Source organism: Onychomys torridus, chromosome 3 (genome assembly GCF_903995425.1).
Source record: "Onychomys torridus chromosome 3, mOncTor1.1, whole genome shotgun sequence".
Classification (NCBI taxonomy): Eukaryota; Metazoa; Chordata; class Mammalia; order Rodentia; family Cricetidae; genus Onychomys; species Onychomys torridus.
In genome coordinates, this window is record NC_050445.1 from 80645754 (window position 1) to 80660447 (window position 14694).

General features: G+C 39.7%; 1 protein-coding gene across 1 annotated transcript in view; it reads right to left on the reverse strand.

Annotated features, from left to right (window-relative positions):
• Window positions 1-6046: 6046 nt before the first annotated feature.
• The window catches only part of Slc26a5 (solute carrier family 26 member 5), a 60210-nt gene continuing 51562 nt past the window's right edge, over window positions 6047-14694 (reverse strand). Inside the window, exons 14-19 of the mRNA XM_036181828.1 lie at window positions 12283-12352; window positions 11092-11184; window positions 10195-10302; window positions 9036-9236; window positions 8417-8471; window positions 6047-6427 (exon numbers count right to left, since the gene is read on the reverse strand). Of these exons, the coding sequence (XP_036037721.1) occupies window positions 6234-6427; window positions 8417-8471; window positions 9036-9236; window positions 10195-10302; window positions 11092-11184; window positions 12283-12352 (721 nt within the window). The 3' untranslated portion in view covers window positions 6047-6233. The remainder of the gene's footprint in view (window positions 6428-8416; window positions 8472-9035; window positions 9237-10194; window positions 10303-11091; window positions 11185-12282; window positions 12353-14694) is intronic.

The following is a 14694-nucleotide window of genomic DNA, read 5'->3' on the forward strand; positions in this document are numbered from 1 at the left end:
TTTGACAGTTTTGCTAGTGGGGTTTGAAGTGTTTATTTTTAGTTGGCTATGTATTTGGAGAATTAGATAATGCATTATCAGTTCTCAAACTTTTATCAGCATTCAAAACATTGTCAAGAATCTCAATATACTGAATCCTATGGTTTTTCACCCATAGTGAGGGTTTTGTGTAGTAAGGTTTTTGTTTTGTTTTGGTGGTGGTACTGAGTACTGTGTTTTTTAATGCTAGGCAAGAACTCTACCACTGAACTGTATACCAGCAGCTTGAACCAAGTGTTTAAGGTGAAAGAAGCGTCTAATGTATTTCCCACTACCATTTGACCAGCTTCAGATTAGTCAAGAACTGGTGATTTTAATGAACAGTGAAATGGTAGCAGGTAAAGAAGAAGGTGAAATGTGAGGATTTAGGAAATCCAGAACTGGGGTACATTTATAGAAAAAAAAATATTTTTTAGTGCTTGAGAGTTCGTAAGACTCTGGTTAGACTTCTCATCTGTGGTGAATTATTTTTATTTTTATTTATTTATTTATTTTGAGACAGCTATCTGGGAACTCACTGTGTAGATCAGGCTGGTCTTGAACTCAAATCTGCCTACCTCTCTGTCTCTGCCTCCTTAGTGCTAAGATTAAAGGTGTACATCTCCAGGCCCAACTAAACAAAGGTATGTTGAAATCCTCAACAGGTCTCTTGAAAATGATTTCTTATGTAACGACCAGCGAGTCACTTGTGTGTGTAGAAGACAGAGGTCAACCCCAGAATGTGCCTGTTTCTTTGACTTGGTTCTCTCCAGGGAAGCCCCGATCTCTGCCAAATACCTCTACACCTAACTTTAAAATGGATTCTGTAGATCAGATTGGGATCTTCATGCTTACGGAACAAATTCTTTATGGAATGAGCTGCCTCCCCAGTCCCCAAATCTTACCCTCCTAAATACTGAAGCAAAAGCACAATAAACAGTATTTTATTGAGTAATATTCACAAATAAATTGCAAACTAGCAAGAACTATGTGCATTGTTAAGTCAGAAGTTGAGACCAGAGAAAAGTTGCTGTGTTACACTGAGATTTTAAGCTTATAAAAGTTTTCAAGTAGAAAGAGCCTTTCATTCATAAAATACAATCAGTGTGGGGTTTTTTCCTTGATTTTGATTAGAAAATATTTTTTTTTTAAGATTTCATTATTTATGTATGAGTGCTTTATCTGCATGTACAACTTTATGCCAGAAGAGGGCATCAGATTCCACTAGAGATGATTGTGAGCCACCATGTGGTTGGTGGGAATTGAACTCGGGACTTCTGGAAGAGCAGGCAGTGTGCTCTTAACCACTGAGCCATCTCTCCAGCCCCAGAAAAAGTATTTCTTATAACCCAGCTGTAGCCTAGCTCACAGGAAAGCTAAATCAAATTAGTGATTGGAGATGTGTATCATTAAGATGGCCAAACTTGACTCAGTCCAAATCAGTGTACAGCTATGGTGCAGTGCTAACTTTTGACAGTTTTGCTGGTGGGGTTTGAAGTGGTTTTGTTTGTTTGTTTTTGTTGTTGTTTTTTAGTTGGCTATGTATTTGGAGAATTAGATAATACATTATGAGTTCTCAAACTTATCAGCATTCAAAACATTGTCAAGAATCTCAATATACTGAATCCTATAAAAGTCTTCCTGAGACACTGAAAAAAAAGGCAGCAGCATTTTGCACTCACGGAAGCATACAGGCTCAAGGAAGCTGTTTCATTTTAGAATTTAAGTTGGTTTACTCTCCTTAAAGTCGTCAATAGTTAAGGACACCCCCACCTAAGGGTGCCCCACTGTCACCACCCTCACATAGAAAGCATACCTGTCATTCCAGGGAAGACTCGTATACATGGGAGGAGGTCAGACTCACTTCCTCCAAGTACTCACTTGGAAGACAGGTAAGCACGCTGAATGAGGTTACATGGAATAGACATTTTAGACACTGAAAACTGCAAAGTGAGCATCTCCTAGGCCTTGAAGAGGATCCATACCATCAACTTTTTCTGGGTTCTACTCCAGATGACACTGGTGGTTGGGGTCCCACCATCAGCTGTCACAGGCTTATACAAATTCAGTCAGTGTCTGACCATGATTGGAGTGTCCTTGGCCCTCATCTTTGGTTTTAAAAATACATTCCATCTGTTCCTGAAGTGTACTATACAGGATTTGAGCACAATTTCTCTATGAGACCTTCCTGAAAACAGCCTTCCTATACTGCCATGAAACAAGGCTGGTTTAAGTCTTAAGTCCTATATTTGTCATTGCCCATAATGCCCATTTATTTTCACAATTAAAAAAAAAATCTATTTTATGTCATTGGTGTTTTGCCTGCATGAGGATGTCAGGTCTCCTGGAACTGGGATTGCAGACAGTTATGGGCTACCATGTGTGTGTGCTGGGAATTGAACCCGGGTCCTCTAGAAAAGTAGCCAGTGCTCTTAACCACTAAGCCATCTTTCCAGCCCCTATTTTTACTATTTTAAAAGTTATGTGTGTGTGCATGTATGTGCCACAACACATGTGGAGACCAGAGGGCCCTTGGGAGAAGTTGGTCCTGGGGATTGAACTTGAGTCTTCAGGTTTGGCTTGTACCTTTACCCACTGAGCCCCTGCCAGCTTTATGATGTGGGTGATTTGGGTAAGGGCAGAAAAACAGTAAGAGATGCAGTAGTGGTTACTAAGGCCCACAGAGAACAGGTTTATACATTGACTTCCTGGAAGAGGGAAGAGTTAAGGATAAAAAAGAATAAAATCAGAATTTCCATGTGGAACAATTCTGAGTAAAATACTTGGATATATTTACATACAGATGAGATGTTAAACATTAACGTTTTCAGATGCATAATAAAACAAAACTATATTTTCCAACCTTGGGGGAAAAGTGTTCTTTATGTACATGATAGGATTCTACTTTTTAAAAGTCACAAATGGAAGAACTGAAGTAAAACAAAAGCAGGTGAAATGTGGGTAAGATGTTCATTGGTGAACATTACTTTATCGGCCACTAGGACTTCAAACTGGTGTAAGGAATACACAGTTAAGTGTTTTGTAATATTGCTTAAAGCTTTAGATTCTACTTAAGTGGCCAAAATAATATAGGTCCTTTTACAAAAGTTTCTACTGTAAGCTTAAGTTCTGTAACTCTGAGCTCTTTCAGAAGGCAGACTGTCAGAATGCAGATGTATCTGATCTTGTGTGTGATGCCTTCAAAGAAATACCTGGTTGTAAATCTGTTTCATGCAGGCCAGGGTAAAGGACTAGAAGGAAGTGGTTTGCATTGAATCATTAATGAAGTTACTGAGAAACTCAACGTACTATGTTAATACACTTCTACTGGGGTCCGAGCATTTTCCTTTGGGCAGTGTCTTCATGAAAACCAACATAAGGTGACAATTAGAAACAACAACAACGAAGTCAAAATGACAAACTCATAACGGCAACTCTTAGCTGGGTGTGGTCGCCCAGGCCTCTAGTTCTAGCACTAGTTAAGCAGGAAGATCATGAGTTCAAGGTCATCCTCAGCTACATAGTGAGTTCTAGAGACACAACTAAAAACAAAACACACACAACAAACAAAACCCCAACAGCTCTTAAGCAGAAAGAACCTCAGACAGGTTGGCCTATGCTTTCTTTGATTTATTGAAAATAAACTGATGTTAGGAAGAAGTGTAGGAAAGCTAGGTATGATGGCATATACTAGAATCCCAGTGCTCGTGGAGCCAAAGGAGGAAAATCATGAGTTTAAAGCCAACCTTGGCTATATAGTGAGTTTGAGGTTCCAACAACAACAAAAAAACAAGATGAAATCAGATTAAAGCCCACCCCACCCCACCCCACCCCACCCCAGCCCCTTAACCTCCAAACATCATAGGCTGTTTGATGAATTGTTAATATAACGTACAGGCTTTTGGGGAAGATAGTTAGCTTTCAAAGACCTTAAAGGTTTTAAGGCTATTTCACTATCAACAACAAAAGCACAATGCGTAGTGAAGCTTTCTGGCCACAACTGTGACACTTTGAGCATCAAAAGAATATAATGTTACAAAACACATTAAAATCATAAAGATTACCAAGTCGACTTTGAAGTTGATAAATAAATGGACATGGAACATTCAGCCTGCCTTGCCAGTAAGATCTATGTTTAAGGATGACCAAATCATTCAAGTTGTGGAGGGAAAACAGATTGACAAGCTAACAAATGCAAGAGAAATGAGAGAGCTAGACAGAAACAGACAAACTTTAATAAAATCACTCACTTCAGTGAGGACTGTCACCCAGTGTTATAATTTCTGGTTCAATGGCTAATGAGAAATGACATCCATTTAATGTCAAAGAAGCATCATATGGATAATATACAAAGCAGAAAACCAATGTAAGGATCAGACTGCCATGTTGATTGGCTAGTTTATCTGCACACTGTAAACGATAGGCAGGCTAGACATTCTAGTTTTTCTGAGTGGCGCAATGTAAAGTATCCATGTGTCTTGAGTTATGACTCTGGATGGCAGGTAGTGTGGGGAATAGCAGAGCAAGCCCAACAACACCAAGAGAAGCAGCCAGACACACTGACAAACTGGAATTCTTCAGTGCAGCTGTCCAAGTCAGGTATGTGTTTGTCAAAAGACAAAAGAACTATATAAATTGAAATAGACAAGGCACATGACCAATTACAATGTAAAGTCATAGAATTAATACCTTAGATAAACCAACTGCAAATTAGAGTACAGTAGGAAACCTGAAACATGAGGAAATACTCTGGAATAAGAAAGTGGAGAATGCCAACTAAAAGGGTGGACTATAAAACACTTTGCAGACCTGAGCTTATTTTTGTTAGAAAATAAATGTACACAGGAAAAGATCTGGAGGGATATTCAGTAAAGTGCCAGTGGTGGTCATCTCTGAGCAGGGAGGATATGTTTTGTTTTCTTATTCTCCTTTGTCTATTTCTCATCCATAATGCACTTATATCAATTCTGTAATAACAAGTTATTTTAAAACCAGGACTTCTAGAACACTGTATGTATCCTCTTGTTAGAAAACTGATTATAGACAGTCTGTCCCCAAATAAGTACAAAACTAAGGAGACACTAACATCTGGTGACAGCATATTCTAAGTAAAGTACTCAAGTGTTTAAGTGCTTGTCTTACAAAGATGACAAACACTAAGGGTGGAGGCAGTGGTGGGGAAGAGGGTGGACAGGAAGGTGGCAGAGTGGCCTGGCAAGCTGCAGCGAGCCAGAACCCCTGCAGGACCCGAAGAAATAGAAGAACCTGTGAAAACTAAGACGTTTCCTCTAGTCACAGTGCTGAGAAGCTGAAGAAGCTGCTGCAGGCCTCCCAGGGAAGCTCACAAAGGTCCCCAAGTTTGAATTTGCTGTAGGTGGTCAGAAGACAAAGGGAGCGTCAGCCATCTCCATCAAACGTGGGTCAAATAAGGCTAAGGAAACAGTTCTAACTCTTGCTCCCAAACCCTTTGAGTAGCAACATCCTTCAGTGAAGATGAAGATCGTGAACCAGAAGAAATGCCTCCAGAGGCAAAGATGAAAGATAAAGATGAAGACTATTGGAGGGAACACCATCAGCCAGGCCAAACTCCTTTAACAAAAGAAAGCAGGGCTTTTTCCGTAACCGGAGCGGGGGAGTGAAATGTAAAACTCGTCTCGGAACTGTACATGACGGAGACAGTGAAACGTTTTGAGATTGGTGTGTGGGTGGGTGTGCTCCTGCAGTCCAGAAGGGACAGTCTCCCTTTGTAAAGAGTGATGTAAGACTAACTTGGAGCCATTTCTTTTCTCTGTCTTTCTTTTTTCTTTCTTTCTTTAAATTAAGTAGTACACTAATAAATGAGAGTTTGAAGTTAGAGGTAATTTATGTTTTATCCACAGATTTCAAGACATTTGCTAATTGTAGTTTCATGTGATTAGTTTCGAATGATAACAGATGATAAATCAGAAATGAGAATAAAAATAAAAAATAGAACAAAAATAACACTAAGGTATAATAGAAATGTCACTGCATAAGTGCAGGAGGCCAGTTAATCTTTGAAATATCCAATTTAAACAACACAAGTATGAGATACATCTTGCTACGCATCCTTCACCCCCCAAATTAAGCCTTCACTACCAACATTTCCCGGTGGGGAGGAGAGAAAAGCTGCGGTCTGGTATTTAAAGGGCATAAGTTCAGGACTCAGGAGAGGTGCAGAACCCCGTGAAGGTCCTTTATGCCTCGGGTGTGGTGGGTGTGGCATTGGGCTCCATATCATCCTGGGGAGCTGGAGCTGAGGTTTCTCGTTCAGCCATCGCCTCTCGGACTTGGCTGCCTAAGACTGCGTCATGGATACTGTAGAACAGAAGTTCTTTCAAGGCAGGATTTTCAAAAAACCGGTTGCGGGTGAGGTCATTCACAACTTGTGCTATACAAAGAAAAGAGACATACTTCACATTCTATATTTTGATCTCAAATATTGAAAAAAGTAATCTGTTATAGTTTACAAAATTAATTTGTTAATTTAGAGACAGATTCTCATGTAACCTAGGCTGGCCTTGAACTCGTGATTCATCCACTTCCCCCTTTCCCAAGTGCTGGGGTTTACACCAGGCATCACATAGTATCTACATGTGAACACCCCCCCACACACACACACTCACACGCATGCACTCATGCAAGGTGTTACTATGTGTCCCTGACTAACCTAGAACTCATATGTGGTCCAGGCTCTCCTCAAATTTACAGAAATCTGCCTGCTTCTGCTGCTCAAGTGCTGGGATTAGAGGTGGGCATTACCACACTCTGCACACCACATAGTTTTAAATATCTAAAAGCTATGTGAGTCTTATTCCACTCTGTCTCGACCCTCTCACAGTTCCAGTCTCAGGAAATGACTTTATTTCATTCTAGTATATTCTTCCATGATTTCTCTACAAAAATATAAACCTAAGAGTATGTTCTGGCCATGCACAGTGGTGCACACCTATAATCTTGTCTCTAGGAAGGCTGAAGCGAAGGAGATTATAAGTTTGAGGAGAACCTGAGCTATATAAGTCTGTTGGAAAAAGAAAACAAGTTCTTATTTTCCCTCTTCCCTTGCTGGAAATACAACACACACTTGTTCTCTGTAATTCTGAACTGTGTTTACATTTATTTTTATTTCTGCTGGTGATTGAACCCAGATCCTTATGCATGCAGGCAAACACTCTGCCGAATGAGCTGTGTCCGTACTTATTACTTACTTTTTATGATCGTCTGGTAGTATATAGCTGTGCTTTCATTTATTCATCGGGTTCTATCCCCCTTTTTAAAATATGGGCTCTCTACATACTCCTGGCTGTCCCAGGACTCACTCTGCAGACCAGGCTGGCCTCAAACTCACAGAGACCCACCTGCCTCTGCCTCCTGAGGGACAGGATTAAAGACCTGCGCCACCATGCCCTCCCTTTCAGGCTCCTTTTCTTTTAACACTTAAGATTTTTGTAGCCTTTTGTTTTCATAGATGATGATGTAATGGACAAATGACATGTGTCATTTTGTACGTATGCAGTAAGATGTGGATCTGCTGAATTTGTAACTTGGAAAGCTATTGTCTGTTTGCCCTCCATAGGGCCTGCTGCATTTTACACAGCCGATTATTCCATCTGTGAGAACCTATTATCTACCAGGTGCCTTTGAAATGTGCTGCTGACTTTTGGGTTTTCACCAACCTAACAGATGAATAATTATGTCTCTCTGTGGATTTTGTTTTTAAGCACCATCTTAACCAAAATATAATATAAAACAAAAGTAGCAGGAAAGCTATTCCATTGGATGGAAATCTCACAAGCAGAATGATTTATAGAATTATGGCTTGTGTGTAGTAGCTACTAAACTAGTAAACTAACTAGTTCCTGCCCTCCAACTCCAGGCCAGAAGGCCATCTCAGTGCCCACAACTAACTGATTTCAAAACTGGCTTTACAGTGATTTTTCAGAGGAGTAAACTTTCTATTCTATAAAAAAGTTTAAAGTATAGGAAACAATTACAAGTGCAGTTAATTCTAAAAACAAAATAAAACAAAACAAAACCAGCCAACCAACCAACAAACAGAAAACTAGAATATTAAAACTTTCTCCATCCAGGGGCTGGAGAGATAGATAGAGATAGATAGAGATAGAGATAGAGATAGAGATAGATAGTTAGGAACACTTGTTATTTTTGCAGAGGCCCCAGGTTTGGATCCTAGTATCAGTACAATGGTTCACAACAATTCATAATTCCAGTTATAGTGGCTCTGATCCCTCCTCTGACCCCTGCAGGCCCCCCCTGGCATGCCCATGGTACATGTACATGCATGCAGGCAAAACACTAATACACATTAAAATGAATAAATCTAAAATAAAAAGGCTTTCTCATCCTAAGGTGTACTCACCACTGCATCCCGCTAAGTACACATAAATACCAACATCTCCATACTCCTTCACAATCTGTAACAATATTGAAACAAATTAACTTTTCTTGACCCTGTGCAATATGCAAGTCATTTTCTACCAATATATATTAAAGATATGAGACACTTAAATTCATTTTCTTGTGCTACTTAGCTTTAGCAGTTATGCACCTTTAAGCTAATAAGCTAAAAGTAATTTTGTACTTGGTTGGTTTCCATACCGACAATGACAACTAGAAATATCAAAACATTATTAAATTTTATTTTGGTGTAATAAAGATATTATGATAATGATTTTTAAATAAATATTATAGATATAGATACTAAGATCTGTACAGATAATGTGACATTTAGGATGTACTTCACAATAAGAGAAAGTAGTGTTGGGAATTCATAAAGTCAGGCCAGCAATAAACTGTTAATTGCTGAAACTGAGGATCATTATACTATACTCTATATTAAAATATGTCCATAACCAAAAGTCTCAAAAACAACAACAACAAAGAAAGAATTGACATGGGATTCTGGTCCCTGTCCCTGAGGTGACTGGTGCTAATGCTGGCATCCAGACACTGAATGACTTGCTCCAGGTGGCACTTACCCCAGCCAGTGTTTTTACTCCAACAGAATCGATAAAATTGACTTGGGTAAAGTCAAGAATGACAGTGTGAACATTTTCCCCCTGGGGCATGAATCTCTGTATCTCTTCAGGAAATGTTGTTTTGATGACTATTGGGGGATATTTTACTTCATCACCCTCTTCTTCAGGCTTCGTAGCATCTTCTCCATCTACCTCTGCATCCTATGTCAAAAATGAGACCATGAATTTTCTCTTTTCTGTTTTTAAAATTAACTTTATTTTATGTGTATGAGTGACGTGTCTGCATTTATGTTTGTGCACCATGTGCATGCAGTGCCCATGAGGGCCAGAAGAGGGCATCGGATCCCCTGGGACTGGAGTTAAAGTTATGAGCCACCATATGGGTGCTGAGTTGAACCCAGGTCCTCTGGAAGAGCAGCTAATGCTCGGAACTGCTGAGCCACCTCTCCAGCACCATAAGTCATGAATTTTCTAAACGTTTCATTTTTTTCTATGACAAAGATTCGTAATGGAAAATAAGCCCATATGTTCTCAAAAATCAATATGTGTAGTTATTTAGCTAAGTTTCTTCAGGCATACACATTCCCCTTTATTTTAGCCCAGCACAGTTTATACTTCTTAGTCATTGTCCCCACTACTTTAGAAAATAGTCCTATTAACTTTAGCCTGAAGGGCCACAAGTTACCAGAAGTCTAAACAGCAAAAACCAACCTTGGAGTTTTTAATTATCAGCTAAATAACAAAGTCAAATTTCTTAAGGTGCTATGTTATTTTAATTTTTTAAAATTGCTTTCACTGCTTATTTCATAAGTATCCTCACAACTGACTTCATCACATTCTTGTTTATGAGACAGGATCTCTTATGCCTCAGACTGGCGTCTCCTGATAATGCCCAGAACACCCAGCTTTGTCTCACATTTTCTAATTCTTTTTTTTTTTTTCATTTGAGCTGAGGATCGAACCCAGGGCCTTGAGGTTGCTAGGCAAGCGCTCTACCACTGAGCTAAATCCCCAACCCTTTGTCTCACATTTATAATACATAGAGGAAACCTATAGTCTTTCCCGTATTCGCAACTTCATGTTGTGTTTAGATTTTAACATGGTTAAAGATGGAGGACGTGCAGATTAAGAGGGAAAGAGAAATTGCAAGACCATTTACCACTTTGATAACAGTCGCATTGGCCACATTGGCATTTCCAACTTCCTTCGCATACTTCCTCATGGCCTTTCTTCTTGCTCCCATTATGAGTGCTGGGTTCACGCCAGTCTGTACAAAGACAATGGACGCAAAGTCACTTCACAGCTCCCAAGGACCCACCCAAATGCCACTAAATCTCCTTGCTAACCACGTTCTGTACCAGGTTATCACCCCACCCTTGTTCTACCTTGCCTGTATGCCCTGAACTGAGTCACAGCTATTAGTTGTTTTTCTCAGGCTGAGTCTTCATTCAAGACTAGCAGACACTGAATAACTGAAAAATTGTGCAATGGTATTTATTAAATGCAGAATTCTTAGATATCTGAACTTGTCTGTGTGAGTAGTGGAGGTTAAATCTTAATCACGACCCACAGGGGTCTTAGAGTAAGATTGCCTTTTCATTTCTTTAAATATGTAATGCATACACATGACAAAGGAATGTTTGCTTAATCATGGTGGAGTGTATTTAATGCCAGACACTGGATGGTACACATAAAATTTTTTAAATAGCTGGGCAGTGGTGGCACACACCTTTAATCTCAGCAGAAGTGGAGCCAGGTGGATCTCTGTGAGTTCAAGGCCAGCCTGGTCTACATAGTGAGTTCCAGGACAGCCAGGGTTACACAAAGAAACCCTGTCTCAAAAAACAACAACAACAACAATAAAATACCCCAAAAGTTAAAATAATAAATTTTATGAATATTTTACTCTAATAGGTATACTGAGGCAGAGAAGTAATCCTTTAATCTCTTCCAACCCACAATGTCCTCTTCAGAAAGAATCAACTTTTAATTTCTAATTAAAAAATTAAAATTTTTATTTTTATTTATTACTCTTAACAAATAAAAAGTGGCTCACCTTTCTTTTTAATGCGTTGCTATACAAGTCACTATTTGCATAGTAAATTGGGGCATTTATTTGGAATATTTTTATTCCAGGAATTTCTTTCACCTGAGAGGTAAAACATAATGATTTCAACACCTGGATATATTTCAGAATCAAAATTGCAGTCAGCTCCTTCCTCCAACATGAAGATGAAAACAGAAAGTGTGAAGGGCCCTCTTACCATGTTTGAATAAAATTATGTCACTCAAATAAAACTCTGAGGGGAGAGTTATGAAGGAAAGGTTTTGTTCTTATGGGACTCTGTTGCCTAGGCCAGTCCTAACTCCTGAAGGGAAGCAACCCTCCCCCTCAACCGTGTTAGGAGCCAGGACCACAGGATTGACTGCCTCACCTCATTTGAAAGCTTATTTTACAAGATAGTCTTTGCTTCATTTTTTTAAAACCACTAAACACAAGGAAAAGCTGGAAAAAGACCCAAAGGAGAAAAGAAAATGGAGAAGAAAGGCTAGGCTGTTGCCAGACAGACAGGAACCACAGGCAAATGTGGTAACACGGATTTACTTGGTTTGATCCACAATTCAACTCAAATAAAGCAGGGTGAATATTTTCTTGAGAAGCCTCATAGAACTCAAAGGTGCTATTTAGTTTAGTAATTTAATAGAAAAATATCTATGCTAACACTAGGCTCATTTCCCAATAATTTATAGTGAGTCTCCCCAAGCAGAAAACAAACTAAATAGTTTTCAGAGATTTTGTAAAGTCTTTGAAGATTCGGTTAATGACAAGAACATTAAAATCAAAGAACTCTGAGGCTGTAATTTTAGCTATTAAAGATGGAGAGCACCATCGTCCCACCACGTAGATCTTAACATGATTAAAACTGTTATTTCCCCATTGGTTTAGACTCATCATAAGAAAACCTTACACATACAAAGTATCCTCAGCTTCAATGTTTTTACAATGTGTACTCTTATACCCATTCTCATTGAAACAAACATTAGGAAATAGGGGAATTAATATACCCTAGGTATATTAGGTATTAATAAAGTACAATACTTTGTCCAGGCAGAGAATGGAAGCTGTGTCTTTCACATTGCTCGCTAGGTCTCTCTTCCTCTCTCTCCTTCACCATGGGTAGAAACATTACTCAGCCATGTCCATCACATGCTTACACTCATTTAAGGTATCAGAAAAAGGTCCTACCTCCTCATATGCATCTATGTCAATGTACACATCGGTGTCAGGGAGCTGCCCCAGGACTTTGTAGCTCGGACTGTAGAAAGAAGGAAGAAGCAGTTTAATAGGCAAATGACTGCCCTGCCCCCCCCCCCCCCCCCCCCCCCCACCTCTGGTGCTTGGGCACCATTTCTGTACAGATCTAGATCCTACTAATCAACCCTAGCAGAGCTCAGCCTCATTATTGTCCACGGATGCAGGAGCAAAGAGGTCTCTTTCCATAAATATCCATTGGTTTTATTTGCTGATTGTCACAGCCTGTTACACCTACTGCAGTGTGTATAGCTATAAGTTCTAATTTTATGAAGATGATAAAATCCTAAGAATCAGCCTCTAAAGCCAGGTGGTGGTGGTTCATGGCACTTGGGAGGCAGAGGCAGGTGGATCTCTGAGTTAGAGGCCAGCCTGGTCTACAGAGTGAGTTTCAGGACAGCCAGGGCTACACAGAGAAACCATGTCTCAAACAATAACAAAACAAACAAAAAGAATTAGCTTCTAAATCCATGAAAAACCATATTTAAATCATTTTTTTCATCACATGCTGTGACTTGAGTAAGTCCCCAGTCACCCTAGGACTGAATTTTTACATGTGTGGAATGGGGATGCCAATAGTCATGGAGTTGTGAGGATGGAATGACATAAAGTATTGATTTTTACAAAGAGCTAAGCATGTAAGTAATTCTCATCACTTACTGCCACCCTTACTTCATTATCATTGTCCACACCAGTATTATCATTGTTCTATGTCTGTCATCCTCAGGGGAAGACCAATGTGTAGAAGGGAAGGACAATGTCTTATTGACTCCACAGCTTGAGAGCCTGGTCTCTCTGTGGAAACTGAACAGAACCTCAACAAATATCAACTCAAGGAAGAGTATAATTACTTTCTTATGTCTGACAAAGCCAACTAAACTCTGAGCTTGTGGTTGAAGGAAGGACTCCATTGCATCAAAAGCACCCATAGTTCATGGAGAAGATGCTCAGGAATGGTTTGTTGAATGAGTTCTCCTCCAAGCTATGTGCTCTGAGGGAACCTGAGTGCTTTATGTAAACTTGATAGTGTTGTGTCTTTTCAGTCATCTGAAAGGAGGGAACAACAATTGAGAAAATGCCTCTAAAAGATCAAGTTGTAGACAAATCATTTTCTTAAATAGTGATAGATCAGTGAGGGCAGCCCATTGTGGGAGGGGCCTTCCCTAGCCTGGTGGCCTGGGTTCTGTAAGAAAGCAGGCTGAGCAAGCCGTGGGCATCAAGCCAGTAAGCAGCACTCTTCCATGGCCTCTGCATCAGCTCCTGCCTGCAGGTTCCTCCTTAGAGTTCCTGTCCTGACTTCCTTCAGGGATTAACAGCAATGCTGAAGTGTAAGCCAAATAAACCCTTTCCTCCCCAACTTGCTTTTTGGTTATGGTGTTTCATTACAGTAATAGAAACTGTAACTAAAACAACACCAAAACTAATGTGATAGTAGCTGACTCATGGAAGCCATAATTATAGAATAGGAAGCAACTGAGAATAAACAGTTTTTTTGAGTGATAGTCTCCCAAATGCCAACCTACAAAATTACAAGAAAACCAGAAAGGACAGGACTCAAGTCTAATTATTTGAGGAAGACAGAGAATTATATCATTAAAGAAACAAAGCAAAAATCAAGCCTTGATAAGTTTTACTTAGTGAAGAAAACAAGCTGTTTGCATCTCAGATTCTATCCTGTGGTTTGTCAGAGGACATAGATGTCATTTGTTTTGGAGGTGAGGATTGGGCTGGGGCCTGGTGTCTGAGCTACACCCTTGGCTCCCTGGGTATCTTTTTTTTTTATTTATTTATTTATTTATTTATTTATTTATTTATTTTGGTTTTTCGAGACAGGGTTTCTCTGTAGCTTTGGAGCCTGTCCTGGACTATCTCTGTAGACCAGGCTGGCCTCAAACTCACAGAGATCCACCTGCCTCTGCCTCCCGAGTGCTGGGATTACAGGTGTGCGCCACCACCACATGGCTCTCCCTGGGTATCTTTAAGCACATCATTTACAAGAGTTCTGAGATAGAGAACCCCTCTATATTCTAATAAGAGCCTGTATAACAATAGGGAAAACTTCCTTAAGAAAAGATGGACACCAGGGGGCTGGAGAGATGGCTCAGTGGTTAAGAGCACTGGCTGCTCTTCCAGAGGACCCAGTTCATTTCTCAGCACCCATAGGGCAGGTCACAACTGTCTGCAATTCCAATTCCAGGAGATCCAACACCTTTCTCTGCTCTCCATAGGTACTGTGCATGCACACAATGCACAGACATACATACAGGCAAAAACACTTGTACACATAAAATAAAATTAAAAAGATGAAAAAATGGACAACTGTTAAAATTTGTTAATAAAAGTAGT